At 45.2% G+C, this 16,594-nt stretch overlaps 1 protein-coding gene across 1 annotated transcript in view; it reads left to right on the top strand.

Annotated features, from left to right (window-relative positions):
- The window catches only part of SCUBE2 (signal peptide, CUB domain and EGF like domain containing 2), a 34,600-nt gene extending 22,266 nt beyond the window's left edge, over positions 1-12,334 (top strand). The window contains exons 17-22 of the mRNA XM_058807105.1: positions 7,319-7,486; positions 8,726-8,887; positions 9,577-9,774; positions 10,356-10,508; positions 11,461-11,540; positions 12,182-12,334. Of these exons, the coding sequence (XP_058663088.1) occupies positions 7,319-7,486; positions 8,726-8,887; positions 9,577-9,774; positions 10,356-10,508; positions 11,461-11,540; positions 12,182-12,334 (914 nt within the window). The remainder of the gene's footprint in view (positions 1-7,318; positions 7,487-8,725; positions 8,888-9,576; positions 9,775-10,355; positions 10,509-11,460; positions 11,541-12,181) is intronic.
- Positions 12,335-16,594: the final 4,260 nt, after the last annotated feature.

Below are 16,594 nucleotides of genomic sequence, written 5' to 3' on the forward strand. Positions count from 1 at the left end.
CGTCCAGGAGAGAGCAGGGCTGGGTGTGCAGAAGTGAGGGTGCTGCTGAAATTCTCCCCGTGAATGTATTGTTGGCAATTGAAGTGTTACAGAGCAGAGCGAGGGCTCACTGCACTGCGCTACAGCTGAGGCACAGCCTGCAATAAGCTCAAAGGTGGAAATCCTGGGAATAACATCAGGCACCAATGGCCTTGACATCACCAATGTTACTTTTAAGACTCCATTTACTATGCTTTAGTAATTTAAAAATAATTTAGTAATAATTTGGTAATGCTGTGTTCCTGAGCTTGTGCACAGCCTCACCTCTCCCTCGTCCCAAGGAAAAGGCTGCTCAGAATTTGATACAGTCACACTCACTTTGCTGATTAAGCTCAGAGTCCCAGAGAATCTTCATGACAGAGTTAGAAATTCATGAGGATTTTATTGGCCATCACTGAGAAAAGTCTTAATTATCATGGCACTGGAGGGCACCACCATAATGCAGCCCATGGTAAGTGCTTCCAAAGCACAAAAGTTGAGGAGAGGGGTCAGATGTTACATCCTCACAGGGGCCTAACAACCATGACAGCCAATTCAGGCTGCACGGGGCAGGCAGCCTGTAGGTGGATTGTGAATCAGCAAGCCTTTAAAATGCTTGTCACAGTTAATTAGTATGTCTTCCAGCAGCAGCATTTGGCCTAAGAATAGATTTTCCAATCCAGTTTTGCTAACTCTAGAAAAACTTGGGTTCATAGAACAGACAAATTGTTTAAAACATCTGTGCAAGCAAGCAGGGAATTACTCAGGAAATCTCGGAAAAAGCTCTAAGAGTTCTTTTTTTTTTCTTGGAACATTGCAATAAATCTGAAAAACTTTGGAAAGTTCACCAAGATGAGTTTACAAGGATATTTTCAAGCTATTTTGTTGGATGCTAGAGGAAGGCTTTGAAGAAATCTGTCATTCCAATTGTGCAGAGCACAGTATGACTCTGAAGATATTTGTGATTTCATCTGGAAAAAACAGTGATGAGCAAGCTAAAAATGTTGCAGGTGGAGAAGGCAATGTGGATTACAATTAGAAATTGGAACAGGAAGGAAACACAATTTTTTTTAGATAACTGCAGAATCAGTTTAATGTCGCAGCACAAACGAGAAGCATACGTGGCATTTCTGTGCTAGTTCAGAGAGAAAAGGGAATTTTGGGCAATGTCTGCCCAGAAAGCTCTTTGGTGGGGTGAGCACAATCAGCCTGCCCATGGTCAAAGCAGAGCCACTGAGCATGTGAAGACAAAGGCTCTGAAGCACAATTTGTACAAGTCAGGGCTCTTCTGTTGCTGAATTGGTGCCTCAGTTTGTTCTGGGCACCCCAACAGGGCTGCTGTGAGTCCTGGAATGACCCTGTGTGTCTCATGCCTTAAGGTTGGGTTTGCTCATGCCTGACAAGGTGCAATGCCTCAGTGAACCTCCCTTTCTGCAGCCGAGTCAGTCAGACCAAATCCTTGTGGAGATTCCCTGGGATCAAACAGGACGTGGAACTCACCCTACAGCCTTTCCCTTACACCAGTGTTAAGGGCTCTCTCCTTGCACTTGTTCCCCTGCTTATTTTCACTAAATGTACAGAAAATTAGCATCTTTGACACCTCCTACCCCACTTGTCAGGCTGCTGGAGAGTTGCTGAGAGGACATAAAAGTACAGAGTTGTTAGGAATGCCTCATTTCCCTGGAAAAGCTGATTGTCCCAGGGTGAATGGCTAAGGTGGGGCTGGGGGCTGCTGCTGCTTGGGCTGCCAGGCAGAAGGAGCTAAGAAACAGGCTGGGCAGAGGAGAATAGAGTGGGAATAGTGTGGAGAAAGGCAAGAAGCTGGTTCAGGGATCTGTGTGGGAGAGGGAATTTTGGTTTTTGTTCCTTTGTTTTGATCTGATTGCTTTGCAGAGCTGCTTCTGGATGGGATTGGGGTCTGCTTACCTAGACAGGCTGGTGGTTCTGGGGAGAAAGAGGCTGCACAGCAGGAGATACTGGCCAGGAGATGGATCCAGGGCAGGTGGTGGATGTGGCCTCTGGACAGCCAAGGACTTTGGCTCAGTCTGGCCTGGGGTGTAGGAAGCAGTGAGGGAACAAAGCAAATCAAAGGGACTTACAAGTCTTCTTTGATGCAGTTTCTGAGTAAAATGCAGGTTTTGGTTCATTGATTTAAAATACTTGGAGTATGGCTAGGTTAGGTACAGTTTAGGTCCTGTGGTAGAATTCCCCTGGCACAGCACTGTCTGAAACATTATTTGTATTTCAGCAGTGTCAGAGGAAGAGTCAAACTCCTGCTCTGACAATTTTTGTGCTGGGTGACTAGCCTGCAATTGCAGCAGCAAGATAAATTTCATTTGGTTTCACTTTTCTGGTGAGGCAGTTCTATCCCTGATTTTCCTGTCTTAACTCCTACAGTGTTGAGTGGTGCACAGTGCAGAAGAAAAGCATTAGAAAGACACCAGGAACAAACTGGATGTGGTTTCCAGGGTATTTTATCATTGTTAATATGCTGGATGCTGGCACTTGTGTGCCTGCTGTTCTTTAAACAGCTGCTGGTGATAAAAGGGAGTTCACTGATGATTGCAAAGGATAGTGTGGTTTATTTCAACTTTGCTGTTCATTGTACAGTTCTGTTTGGGATTTTCTGAGGCTTTAGAGGCTCCAATATTGCACTTTTCTACCTTGTTATGTGTGAGTTCTGTATCTATGATGAGCCCATTTGGCACTGGCTTGTGTTGGTTGATCCCATGAAGTCCTGAATGTGGCTTCCAAGGAGCAACCAGTGATAGGTCCATAACCATGGATATCCCATGAAATGCATATTGCAACATGGAACTTTCATCAGCCTTCCCAGAGAACTGGATTCTCCTAGCAGAAGTGTGATTTTTCTGCCTTGAAGGAGATCTTAAGGTAACAAAGATCCATTTTGGAATGTCAGTGCATCCAGTCTGTGTGTGAGCCCTCTGAGCATGCTGGAAATGCTGCATGCTGCCTTGAGAGGAGATTTGTCTTGGGGAGGATGCAGTCTCACTCTCTAGCCTGGCTACAAGTGCTCCTGGTCCAGTATGAGCTTGACTTCAGAGAGGTTTAACAGCCAAAGCCCAAGTGTTTAAACACTACCAGTTCCTTTTCAGAAAGTGATTTACCAGAAACCTCTGTATTGAAAGAAAATAAGTTTGAACAACAAGCAATCTACCTGCTCTTGCACTGCTTAAAACTCTGTCATACCTTGATCACATCCCATGGTGTCAAAAGCACACCTTGCCTGATCTATATTTTTGTTTTTGTGGTTTTTGGTTGGTTTTTTTTGGTGTGTCTTTTTTTTTTTTTTTTTTATTGTGTTGGTCACACCAGTACTTTCAGACGTGGAAGGAGGCTCTGAGAATCACCATTTCCTGAAATGGATGCAAAAAAGGATATGACAGCATATCTTTGCTCCACAGCAATTGCAAGTGGGTTTCCCCAAAGGGCTGTGACCTCAGAGAGCAGCAGGCATGAGCAGCACTGGCACAGGATGGGGATGATGAGCAGCTTCATCTTGTGTGGGAGGTGTCAGTGCATTTCATTGCTCAGCATTCAACAGTTTTGTCCCCTCAGCTGAGAGGATGCAAATAAGATAATTGCATTTCATCCAAAATGATGAACCACGCCTCAATGCTTTGTATGTGGTATGATACTGGCATTATAAAAGTATCAGAGAGACATCTAAAAGGAAAATCAAAGTGCTGCCTGCCTTTGCAGTCATTATAATTAATAGTTGTGTTGCACAACTGGTTTTTTTTTTGGGTCTTTTTTTACAATTTTGTGAAAATGCAAGAAGAAGAAATTAATTTATCAAATGGAGGGAAAATGGGGCCATTTTTCCTGCTAACCTGCTTGCCCTGAAAATCATAGACTGAAGACATAAATCCTTGGGATGCGAAACCATCTCATGTGACCTAAATGTGTGACCTGCCCAAACACAATAACTTAAAGGATGCCGCTTCAGAATCAATTTGCATCACTTGTTGGTGATTTTCCTTATAAAGTCAAGGCATCATTCTTAAGAAAATGGTGAATTGGTGGATCATGACCTCCTTTATGAGGTTCACCTTCTCAGCCCCTGAGATACTACGGCGTTTGTCTATAGGAGCAAATGCTCAAAGGCTAATGTGCTGAAAAGAGGGGAAGAGCCTTTAAATGTCTTTGTAACTGTTAATCCTGGTTCCCTGCGGGCCCCTCTCTTCCCCCCCACCCCCCTTTTCTTCTTGTTTTTGCATCAGAAAAGCTTTCACTTTTTTTCCCCCTTTAAAACAGCTGCATGAGACTCAAGACCAGGTTTTTAATGGGCATTGAAGATAAACAAAGACAGTGGCTGCAGAAATGAAGTCTACCAGAGGCAATTGGTTCTTTTGTTCATTTGGAGAAAAAACAATCAAGTTTCTGAAAAAAAAAGAGCAAAGCCAGCCAGTGGAATTGTGATTTAATGTCATTATTTGCAAATCTTCAGATCTGGTTCTGACTGGGTATTTCCCACATGGCAGGTGGGAACATGCAGTTTCTAATTTTGAGAAGTGAAGCTCACAGACTTCTGTACTTGTTTCCTTTAAGTGAATATCTGGAGAAGTTTAACTTCATAGAGGCTTTTCTTGTGGATTTTTGTTTTTTGTTAATTTTGTTGGGCTTCTTTTTAAGAGAAGGTTCATCCTAATTTTATGCACAGCCCTATAGAGTTTGGATGATTTCTGTGTTGAAATAACAGCCCTATTGTTAATGTTACTATAATTGAATCTAACACTAAGTCTTATTTGTTATGCTAAATTAGGCCCCTGTGACTGCTGTGAGCTCTGAACAGCCTTTCCTCACTCCCCCAGCTCTGTGCTCCAGTGGGGCTGGATGAGGGAAACATTTCTAGGTGGAGGATGAGGAGGAGCTGGGAGCAGTTTACAGGGAATGTGTTTATGGATCGAACTGTCTGGACACTTGTACCACTGTGAAAATCTTGATTTGATGTAGTCATGTGAAGAAACAGAAATATTTGTGAGTTTGAGGCATTAAAACTTGGACATGGCATGGAGTAATTCCAATATTTACATTGAATATTGAGTAGTTGTTTGGTTGTAAATAGCAAAATCTGTATGTGGGTGTACTGACCTCTTTTCTCAAATGCACAGAGGATCAGTCAAAGCCTGAAGTGTTTGGTGTGTCTCAGAAGTCAGAGCTGTTTTCAGCTTTGAACACCCTGTTACAGTGGTGCAGTGGTGGTAGCTAGACAGCCTTTTTTCTTTCTCTTAGGAAAATCAGAAGGAAACACTTGACTCAAATGGTTCAGATTTAATGGACAAGTTCTCCTTTGGCTCAGATGGGGGATCTCATTGATGTTTGAGGAGTTTTTTTTAAGTTTACTTCCACAATATAAATTTTCAAAAATTAGGCACTTAGCTAAATAAGCCAAGTAGATTTAGATTAACTCAGTTGTATTCCACAGGGAGCTCCACAATTTTCTCAACATGTGGTTTCAAGACAGGTAAGATGCAGATGGCAGAGTTGTCAAGAGAGATCTGATGGGATAAGTTCTCAAATGCAACATTTGCACAGAAGTTGTGGGTTTGATTCCTGCCTGGGGCAGGATTCCTTTGAGCTCTGGTGGATGTCCTGCTGGACTCTGAGCAAGTTCAGGAAACCTGAAGTACAGTTTTAAGCCTGAATTTGTAGGGTCAGTGTTTCTGTTCAAAACACAGAATGGAGACACCCCTTCTCCCAAATGCAAAAAAAAAACCCCCAAACAACCTAAAAAACCCCAAACCATCCCAAACTTGGCATGTGATTAAAATGAATGGAAAAAGACGAGCTGATATCTTCTAGCCAGGCTACTCAGAGCATTGACTTCCCATGGAGCCATGGAGTTGTATGAGGGAAGGAGATTTGCTCAGGTCTTTCCATTTCTTCCAGGTTTCTGAAGTCAGTAGGCACTTGTCAGGATCACCTTTCCTATCCCTGAATTGTCTTTCCTTGTCATGGAATTGTAAATAGTGCTCTTTCCTTACCTTATTAGGAGTGCTGCAATGAAAGCCTGAATTCATTCATGTTTGTGGAAGTGCACAAATTGTACAGAGATGAGTGTTCTGTAGGAATGTTTATAAAATGGAGAAAGGCTTGAAAAGTGTGGGAGCAAATGAATGTGTGTCCTTATGAGGGCAGGAGTGATGTGTGGTGGAAAAAGTTAGAACCAGGAGCTGAGACTTGCTCACAAGCTCTCATTGATAAGCCACAGAGCATTGCTTAACCTGCTGCATTTTATTTTTAAGCCAAGGAGGAGCACTCAGCGATTCCTCCTGGTGTATCAGCCACAAACAAAACTCTTCATCATTGATCATGACCGGTAGTTAATGCCCTGCTTGTTGTTACTCATACATCCTGAAATGAAGCCAAGGCCAATTTAACTTCCTAACAAAACAGCTATTCACTGAGTGATTTATTGGAGCTATAAACTAAAACTAACAGTTTATTATCGTAACAGGTCTTAAAAGGACAGAGTTTTTCAGCACAGCTGAACAACTGCAACAGTGTTTTGTGCCTTTCCAGAGCAGGGTAATTATTAAATGCTGGCACTGAAGCCAGTTCTTTTGTGAAGAGTTTGAAAACCAGAACTTCTCAAAGATACTCATGAATATTGCTGGGCTTGCTGGATAATACTGAGGTCTGTGATGAAGGAAAATCAGTTAGATTGGGTTAGTGCTGTCTGTGCAACATACAGAACACAGCAGCCCTGTGCACAGATAACCATTACCCAAGATTATCAAAGGAATGACAAGAGTATTTCTGCTTTTAAAGTCTTTGGGGCATAATGTTTGGTTTACTGAATTTGCACAATTACTTGTTGCACTTGAGTTTTCACACAATTAGTAATACTAATGGTCATGAGATATGAATGTTCAATAATAAGATTGAACAGAAATCTGGAAGTATGTTTTTGGCATCTTAGGTTCAATACTAAATTATTTCCTTTGGAAGGAGTTCAAGAGCTCTCTAGCTAGAATGAGGAGATAATCACTCCATCATTGCACTGTCCAGAGGAGCAGAGAGCCCTGGACAGGCTGGGTGTCCAGTGTGGCCTTGCACAAGGTGTGAAATCCATCCCAGCTCCCCGAAGAGCTCCCAAGCCCCAAAGGCTGTCACAGTGCACATTGGGGGTGTGAAGCTCCAGCTGTTGCCATCATCCATTTCTGGATCCCTGCTCCAGCTGCCCCAGCAAAGCCGAGCAGTTTCCCCGTGGGGCTGTGGGTCCTGTTCAGGCTCTCCAACACCTTCATGTCTAATGTGCGCTCTCCCATCCTAGATCAGTGCCCCCCTGGTGAATACTCTGCTGATGGCTTCAAGCCCTGCCTGCCCTGTCCCCTGGGCACGTTCCAGCCCGAGGCTGGCAGGGTGTCCTGCTTTCCCTGTGGAGGAGCCCTCACCACCAGGCACAGCGGGGCAGCCCTGTTCCAGGACTGTGAGACCAAAGGTGAGCCAGCTTTGTCTGAACTGCATTGATCCCAGGCAAAAGGAAATGCTGCTGCTCCGGTGGGGCATTCAGAGACGGCTCTTTCTCCTTCTGAGGGTCAGCCCTTGCAGGACTCTCACAGCAGGCTGGCCTGGCCTGGCCATGAGGAAATTCACTAAAGCCTCAATTCTTTCTAAAACTGGTTACCAAAAGCATGGGTAAAAGAAAATTGCTTATATAAATCACTAGAGGACAAAGTCTTTAACAGAAAATCTACTGCTGCAGAGTAGATTTTCTGCACACCCGCAGAACTACTTCAAGTACACAGAAATAAGGGGTAGAAATAAGGTCCTGATTCAAACATTTGGTAGTGGTTTGGATTAAGAGATGTCTCATTTCAGTTATGTTTGCTGAGAATTACAACATACTGTAAGAATTTAGCAATATCATTGAAGAATTAATATTGCTGGTAGTAGTGTGATATCTAATACTTTCCTTCAGTGTAGAACCACTGAACCCACAAAGACTGCGACTGCTTTTTCATACTTAATTTTGTGAAATTGAAGTACTAAAAAATGATGTTAAAACTCTGGATCAAGATAAGAGGAACTGATTTCAGTTTCATTTAACATAAACAAAAACAAGTCTATAAATGAGGTTCAGTTTTCAAATTGGAGTGGAGATTAAAGGAATTCTTTCTATTAACTGGAATGAAGAGCTGAGGAATTTGCATGTGGAAGAGGCCACATGAGATGTGGAATCACAGATGCAAGAACTATTTGGAGCTTATCTGAAGCATTTGGATTGGGGCAGCATGTAGGGAAGGACTCCTGGCTGAACTAGCTTCCAAAACTCAGCAAGAATTATTTGGGAGTAAGCAGAGCTTAAAATGAATAGGAAAAAAAAAAAAAAAAGGCACTGTGCAGCATAGAAAACTACATTTGCTAGTAGATCTTTGAAACTTGCACAAAATAACCTGATAAACTGAAGTTGTTTTGTTTCCCTCATTGTTTATTACTGTGGTTTTATTGCTGCTTTCACACAGAGCCACTCTACAGTGTTCACTTGGGAAATTTGAACCTGCACAGAATGACTTGATGAACTAAAATTTGCTTAATTACCTCTTTTTTGTTACCCCCACAGTTTACTAATAGGGTATTTCAGTTTCTGAGATGACACTAGGTCTTGCACAAATGTACAAAAGCATATTCTGGTATGCTGCTGCCACTTTTAAACCATGATTATTTAATTACTGTCCAGTTCAGTGTTCTCCTGGCCATTTTTACAACACCTCAACCCACCGATGTATTCGCTGTGCAATTGGGACATACCAGCCTGAGTTTGGACAAAATTACTGCATTGCCTGCCCTGGAAACACCACTACTGATTTTGATGGCTCAACAAACATAACACAGTGCAAAAGTAAGTACAGCAAGATGGTTTTGATGCTCTCTTACAAATAAAAAGACCGGGCCATTATTGTTTGGGGTGGCCCTAAGGGCAAAACTCAGCTTTGCTCCAGGGAGCTGGAGAGAAGGCAGAGCTTGCTCCTCCTTTGCTGCCTGCATCTCACCCTACATAGGGTGTGTGAGAAACCATTTCTGCAGATTGGTTCCATCAGCCCTGTCAAGGTAAGGGATGGCTGTGTTTTGCCACTTGGTGCTGGGTTCCTCGGGGTCGAGCTATTAAACCTTTTCTCTCTTGATAGAGCAGAGTTTGTGTCCTCAGCACCCTGACTTGTTCCCTCCTATGAAGAGGAATGGAAGCTGGCCCACAGAACTTAATAGCTCTAGTAAACATTTCTTGTTAACAACAACCTTTGAAAGAGTCCATGACAAAGGGAGCCACTGCTCTAGATTTGTGGTAGCTGAGGGGAAATTAGGGAGGGAGAATGGAGGGCAGAGAGGTGACTGCCCAGAACCAGCTCTGGAGTGCCTGCACACGCACAAACACATGTAAACACACCCACACAGGGATGTGAGAGGCTGGCAAGGAGAGCTGTACCTGCAGCAGGTGCAAAAAGGGAAATGTGTGTCTGCCCCCCGTGGCTGCAGGAGGGCTGCAGGGCGGCCTCTCTTTGCCTTGTCCTGCACTGTGTGCTCCTTTTCCAGACAGGCAGTGTGGAGGGGAGCTGGGAGATTACACTGGGTACATTGAATCACCCAACTACCCTGGGGACTACCCTGCAAACACCGAGTGCACCTGGAGCATCAACCCGCCGCCCAAGCGCCGCATCCTCATCGTGGTCCCGGAAATATTCCTGCCCATCGAGGACGAGTGTGGAGACTACCTGGTGATGAGGAAAAGCTGTGAGTCTGGAACACCCACTGGGGCACAGCTCAGGGGGAAACACAGTGTGAAACACAGGCATTGCTGTTTGCAGAAACTCAGTGTAGTCTGCCTGGCATCTATTTAAGAGCAGAAATTTCTTTAAAAGGCAAATGAAGAAGTTCTATTTGACAATGCTGCCCCATAGTTTTCAGTGAAATTCAGAGGGTACAAGGCCATGATGTGCCAGTGAACTGAGAGAAATATTGTTAAGGGGTTTAAGCTAACCAGTCATGCATTATGCTAAGCAGTTCTAGCCTGGGTTAGGAAAGAGGAAACGCTTGCTAATCCTTACAGGTGCCTGATGTGAGGATAAACAACCTCAGTTTCTAGTGTAGGCACGTCCTTCAAACAGTAGACTGTTATTTTAGGAGAAAGGAAAATATTCCCTCACCAAGAAGTCCCTCATTGAGGGCCTGCCGTCCACTGATGGCCTTCCACATTTTGAGGAGTTTTCTTAACACCAGCAAGCATTTTTCTGGTGGTAACAGAAAACAGCTCTAACAACCCTTCAGCAAGAAGCATTGTCCCACAGCTGCCTGTTGTGCTTTTGCTTTGAAAGCTTCTTCCAACTCGGTGACCACGTACGAGACCTGCCAGACCTACGAGCGCCCCATAGCCTTCACCTCCAGGTCCAAGAAACTCTGGATCCAGTTCAAATCCAATGAAGGGAACAGTGCCAAGGGATTCCAAGTCCCTTATGTGACCTATGATGGTGAGTGGGAGCGAGCAGCTGGGCTGGTGTGGGCTGGTGCAGCTGCAGCAGGGCAGAGCTCCCCTCCCTAAGCAGCAGGGCAGCCCAGCCGTGTCACCAGGAGCTGCTTCCAGGAGCTGGTCCATTTAAACCTAATCTAAGAATTCTGCAGTGCATTGCAGTCTTTTAAGTGCCACCATGTCTTCCAAACAAAAATCTGGAGTTCTGGGCTCTGGCCTGCAAATTACAGAGCTTAGACAATTAGGAATTAGGTAGAGCTCAAGTACCTGTGTTTTATGGTGTTCCTGCTACCATTTGTGGCCTAGAATCAGGTAGCAAAATACCCATATTGAAAAGAGGCTTGAGGGGAAAGATTTTCACCTCAGTCTTGTCAGAATCACGAGGTGTGAAACTGGAGCTGAGGATTTGCACTTCAGCATAAGTGAGGTGATATTGTATGTTCTGCTCACACTGGATTAATTGTGAGGGAGCCATCCCTGCTGTGGTCTGCAGAGTTTCACTAGTGGTGGAAAAGTAATTTTTCAGGGGAGACCTCTCCTTTTGAAGAATTTCAGGTTATGATTGAGCAGGGAGGTTACTTTTAAGACAGCATCCTCTTACATAATCTTTTTATTCCTTCTTCCTGTAGAAAGAAGTCAGTAACAGGCTGTGGGTGTATACAGATGGGTCCCTGCAGTTCAGTTGGTTTAAGGCAGGTTACTTGGTTACCACATGCACTCCAATCTTGGGTGCTTTATGATTTCCTTTGCTTTTGACAGATTGATGCTGAGCAGCTCAGCAGAGTACACTGTTCTCATAATAAAAAGAAAAGTGTTAGAAGTATTTTCTTACTGCTAATATGTCAAGTACTTACTGGCTCTTCTGAGGCAGAGCTTCCATGTGTAACCACAGGTGGTACTGAGCCTGTAAGTGAAGTGAAGCTGCAAATGACACTCTTGTGCATTCCCCACAGAGGATTACCAGGAGCTCATAGAGGACATTGTTCGGGATGGCAGACTTTATGCATCTGAAAATCACCAAGAAATACTTAAGGTACGTTCCTTCCACTGGACATGTTGGTTTTGATTGGAAATCACATTATTTGGTGCAAGTGAGTTTGCTTCCTGCTCTGCATCAGGGCTGTTCCTTGGTGCGCCAGGCATGAGCTGCTCCAGGGAAATGGGGTGACCCAGCAGATCCCGGCTGTGCAGAGCAGGGGTAGGGGACCCTTTGCTCAGGGGGACTGAAGGTGGACCAGGGAAACTGGAAATTTATTGGGAAAACACTGGGTGCTGCTCCTTGTAGCCTGTAGGTTAGCAAAGGCTTTTCCTCCCTGGGCAAAAGAAATCTCTTTGTGGATTTCTCCGACCTTGGTTAGGGGACTTCCATGGGCAAGTTGAGTGCATGCCTTTGTTTTGCTGGATATCAGCTCAAGTGTGTGTTCATTTTGTGGTTTGTTTGCTGTTCTTGGATGTATGAGGAGGGAAGAAATTCTGGAGCTGCTAATTTGGAACACCAGTGACTTTTCAGGAGCCTGAAAGTCAGCCTTGCTCTGCTATGCTTCCAAACCCTTTAAACACTTGAAAAGTAAAATCCCCCATAATCTTTTTAGAGTTAGACAGGCATTAAACTTTGGTAATACAGACCATAACTCCTCTGTGGAGCTGATATAAAATCTGCTTCCCTTTTCCCAGGACAAGAAGCTGATAAAAGCCCTGTTTGACGTGCTGGCACACCCCCAGAACTACTTCAAGTACACAGCCCAGGAGTCCAGAGAGATGTTCCCGAGATCCTTCATTCGGCTGCTGCGCTCCAAAGTCTCCAGATTTCTGAGGCCTTACAAATAGTTGGCACTGAACTTAAAAGCTGAACCAGCCCTGGGCATGCACAGAGGGGCTGTGGTAGGTGGGGCTGTGTTTTACACACTGGCAGAGACACTCCAGGGAAGCTGGCCAGCTCCCTTCTTGGCAGAGTTTGGCTTTCTCAGCTAATATAAATATTTTGGTGAACAGAATTTTGATTCCTTTCCAGATAATACCTTTTGGGTACCAAAGGATACCTCATGGGTCCCTGAATTGGAGACTGCCCATGGTTTCTGTAACTGAAGGGCGCCAAGCAGAAGTTTGTAGAGCTCTGCCCTGTTGCTTCATCAGCACCTCTAAAAGCTGATGAGGACAGGCAGGCTCAGCAGTGTGGTTTGGGATGAACCATTAATGCATGGTGCCTCAACAAAGCTGGGTTCATGCTCGGCCTCGCTGAAAGTGAGAACAGGATTGATGACTCTTTTAACATTTGCTGCACAGGAAATTCAGAGCTGAGGTTGACACAGTTTAAACTCAAACCAGTGAGGCCAAGAGCTGCACAAGGTGCAGTTTTTCTCTGAACTACATGTGGCATGAAGCAAAAGGTTGAATATCAGCTTGAATGTTCAGGGTCTGGCTCACACAGTGTCCATGCTAGTGACCTATTGGCTTACTCGGAGTGATACCAGGATAAACTGTGAGCACCACAGCAGTGGAAAACAGGCCCTGACCCACTGGACATTTCCACTTTGGGCTGTTAGAGCAGATCAGATTATTTCCTAAATCCCAGTGCTGTCCCCATGCATAGGCCTGGGACAGCAAAAGGCATTTTCCAAGTTGTGTAAAATTCTGCCCTCTGAGCACCTGCAGGTGAACACAGGAGCCCCATGTTAAATGCAGGCTGTGCATAGATGATGCTCTTGGTACAGCACTGTTTAAAGCTGAATAAGGTTCTTGCATGAGCCTCAGTTGTATTCTCCACCTTTTCTGAGCACCTTGTGGAGCAGAGGAGAGCTGCTTTCCCTGTCTGGCTGGAGAGAAGGAGGGACACTGATTCAGCCAGACAAAAAGTTGTCTATGGCAAATTGTTCCTCAGGATTACCAGGCTCTGTGTCCCTCTCCTCAGGCTGTGCTTCCCATTGGAGACAAATCTATTCTGAGAGGGCCTCTAGGGAAATCTGTGCTGATCAAAATGTTGTCTCAGTGCTATTCTGCCCACACCCACATCTCCTCTGGCCATACAATCCATTCTCTGAGTAATGCACCTCAAGGACCTTCTGCCCTGAAGGGAGACAGCCACAGTCCCATCCATTTGGAAATGGACTTGTGACTTCTGTCCTTTGGCCACTGACCATGCCAAGGGGTGCAGTGGGCACCAAACTCCCCTCTGTGGCCTCTTAGGAGCAATACTGACATTTCCCAGGGCAGCCAGGGCCATTGCTCCCTTTCCACAGTGTGACAGCAGAAACCCTCACCAGGAGCTGGGCTCTGAATCTCTGAGCAAATGGGGGCTCCTGCCTCAGCCTTGCTGAGCTCTGTGTGGGGCAAGGACACATCTTGGACATGGTGTGACAGGGAGGGACAATGGCTTTGGCCGCAGCTGGGGAGCAGAGCCCCTCAGGATGGTGCTGTGCCCCTCCTGTCTCTGGGGAGGAGTTTCTCAGCCTGGCCAGAGATGGGGAATGGCTTGTGCTGCTGCCAGGAGGGAGCTGTGTCCCTGCTGCCCTGGGCATGGCCTAGGCAGGGCACAGGGCTGCTGCAGGAGCCACCGGGAGAGCTGGCAGAGCAGAGGGGAGGAACACAGTTCTGTGTGCTCCTGGCGCTGTGCTTCATCCCAAACAGGGTCCTGCTGCTGCCTCTGTGGGAGAGGGGACAGGGACACCAGGCAGAGGGCCCAAAGCAGTGTGCCTGGGGCAGGAATGGCTGAGGAATGCCAGAACAGCAGGAGGGGTGGCGAGAGGCCGTGCTGCATCCTGCTGGAGCGTGCTGCTGTCCCTTTGGCCCATGCCCACGTTGCTGGAGGCTCCCCGTGGCAGAAGCAGAGTGCAGGGAGCCCCAGGGAGCCACCAGGCACCCTGTGAGGCTGTGGAGCTCTCTGGAGTGAGCAGGGTGCTGCAGCCCTGCTGTGCTGGGCACTGTGGGCACAGGCCATGCTGTGCCAGCCTCTGGCCAGGCCCAGCAGAGGGGCTTTGCTGTGGGCTGCAGGGTGGTGCCAGGGAAAGCAGGGCAGCTCTTGGGGTGCTCCCTGCCAGGGAGGCTGAGCAGCTCTGCTCTGGCTGCTGAGGGACACAGCAGGGACTCATGGAAACCAAGGCTGTGATGTTTGTAATGGGTGAAACTGGGCTGTGCTGCTCTACATGTGAGTCACTGCTCTGTGCTCTGGGGTTGTCACACTGCACCTCCTCTCCTTGTCCTGCTCTGCCCAGCCCTGCCCAGGGACCCTCAGGGATCTCAGCTTTGCTTCTCCTGCCCCACAAATGAGCTCAGGCCACTTTCACTGCTGGGAGGAGAGGAGAGGAGAGGAGAGGAGAGGAGAGGAGAGGAGAGGAGAGGAGAGGAGAGGAGAGGAGAGGAGAGGAGAGGAGAGGAGAGGAGAGGAGAGGAGAGGAGAGGAGAGGAGAGGAGAGGAGAGGAGAGGAGAGGAGAGGAGAGGAGAGGAGAGGAGAGGAGAGGAGAGGAGAGGAGAGGAGAGGAGAGGAGAGGAGAGGAGAGGAGAGGAGAGGAGAGGAGAGGAGAGGAGAGGAGCGTGCACAGTGTGAGGCTCAGGAGAAAACCTGCCCTTTCTCAGAGAAGAATCCTCGTTGTTCCACAGCCCTGTTCGTTTCCTACTTAAATAGCAAATGACTCAAAGGCACTTCTGTTACCCTTGATGTGACATTATGGATCAAAATTTCCCCTTTTACTGTGTTTCCTGTGTGTGCAGTAAAAAGTGAAGAGGGAATTTTTGCTGCCTTGAATGCTGGGAGGAGTGAGAACTTGCAGAATGTTGTAAACTTGGCATTGTGTCTTCATAGTGATGGTAGCAGCTCTGTATAAATGTAAATTTCTACTTTCTGTGTGGTTGTAGACTGATCATGTGTTTTGGCAACAAATGACTCAAAAATGTTTAACCTCATAAAAAAGATTGAATTTTTGGAATAATGATTAATGCTAACTGGATGACCCAATGTCACCTATGTCAGATAAACATAAGGAGCTTTTGATGGTTGTAAATTAATGTAAAATGTTTCAGAATGTTACTCTTGATAAGAGAAATAAACCAGTGAACTTTTAGCTTCATTAAGTTCTTGGGTAATATTTTTAGTTATCTTTCTTTGCTAAATAATTGTTTTGACAAATTTAATGGTTGTTTAACAAGTTATTGCACATCAGATACACTTTATCCTGGGAACATCTGCTTACCACAGCATTCTGTTTCATGTAATACATTACTAGCCTGCATCTATACACATAAAGATACAATTCTTCACATATTTAACAGTGCACATAATTCTGGCAAGTAAAATACCGGAATTATCCTGGTAATAATTCTAAAAATGTCTCCTATATGATGAGCTGGAGTCAGTCAGTCTGTTGTAAGAAGTTACATGAAGACAGGATAAACAACTTAAAGTAACTCCAAAGTGTTTTATTACTTTGTAGATTAATCTGATTATTTTTCCTAAAAAACAAAACCAAAAAACCTACACAAACAAAAAAACCCAACCCCAAACCACATGGTTTAAAATGAAAAATAATTTAAAAAAAACCCAAACCGAGGAAAACAAGGTGAAAGCCTGTGTTAAGACACAAGTTCCCTGGATGCTTTTAAGATTATACCACAATGTCATTAAATTCACTGGCTTAATTTCTTAGAATTGAAAAGTAGAATTGGGTCATAGGAAATTGAAAATAAGTCAATCTATAATAATTTTTAATACTGTTTTTCTGTTTTTTTAGTAGTATGTTGAGATTTTTAGGTTTAGTCAGCCTATCAAACTTTTATAAAAGCAATCCCAATATCTTCTCCTCAATTTATTCATCTGCCTGCTTGACCCTTAGCTTCCTTTGATCACAGTGACAAGAACTGATTTGTATTTCACTGGATGTGTCCACCCAGGCTCATTTGGTGTGGTTTTGGAAGACACAACTGTGTCATTCAGCTGTTTGCTGTGGGAAGGTGATGCTGGTTTATGTGGCAAGGAATAAATGACATACAGGAGTACAGAGGTCCTGGAAGAGTGTGGTGGCTACAGGCTGATCACACAGAAAACTCTGTTATTTAAATATTCTCCCTGGTTCTGTGAGTGCTGCCAGGGCTGGGTT

The sequence above is a fragment of the Ammospiza caudacuta genome, chromosome 6 (genome assembly GCF_027887145.1).
Source record: "Ammospiza caudacuta isolate bAmmCau1 chromosome 6, bAmmCau1.pri, whole genome shotgun sequence".
NCBI lineage: Eukaryota > Metazoa > Chordata > Aves > Passeriformes > Passerellidae > Ammospiza > Ammospiza caudacuta.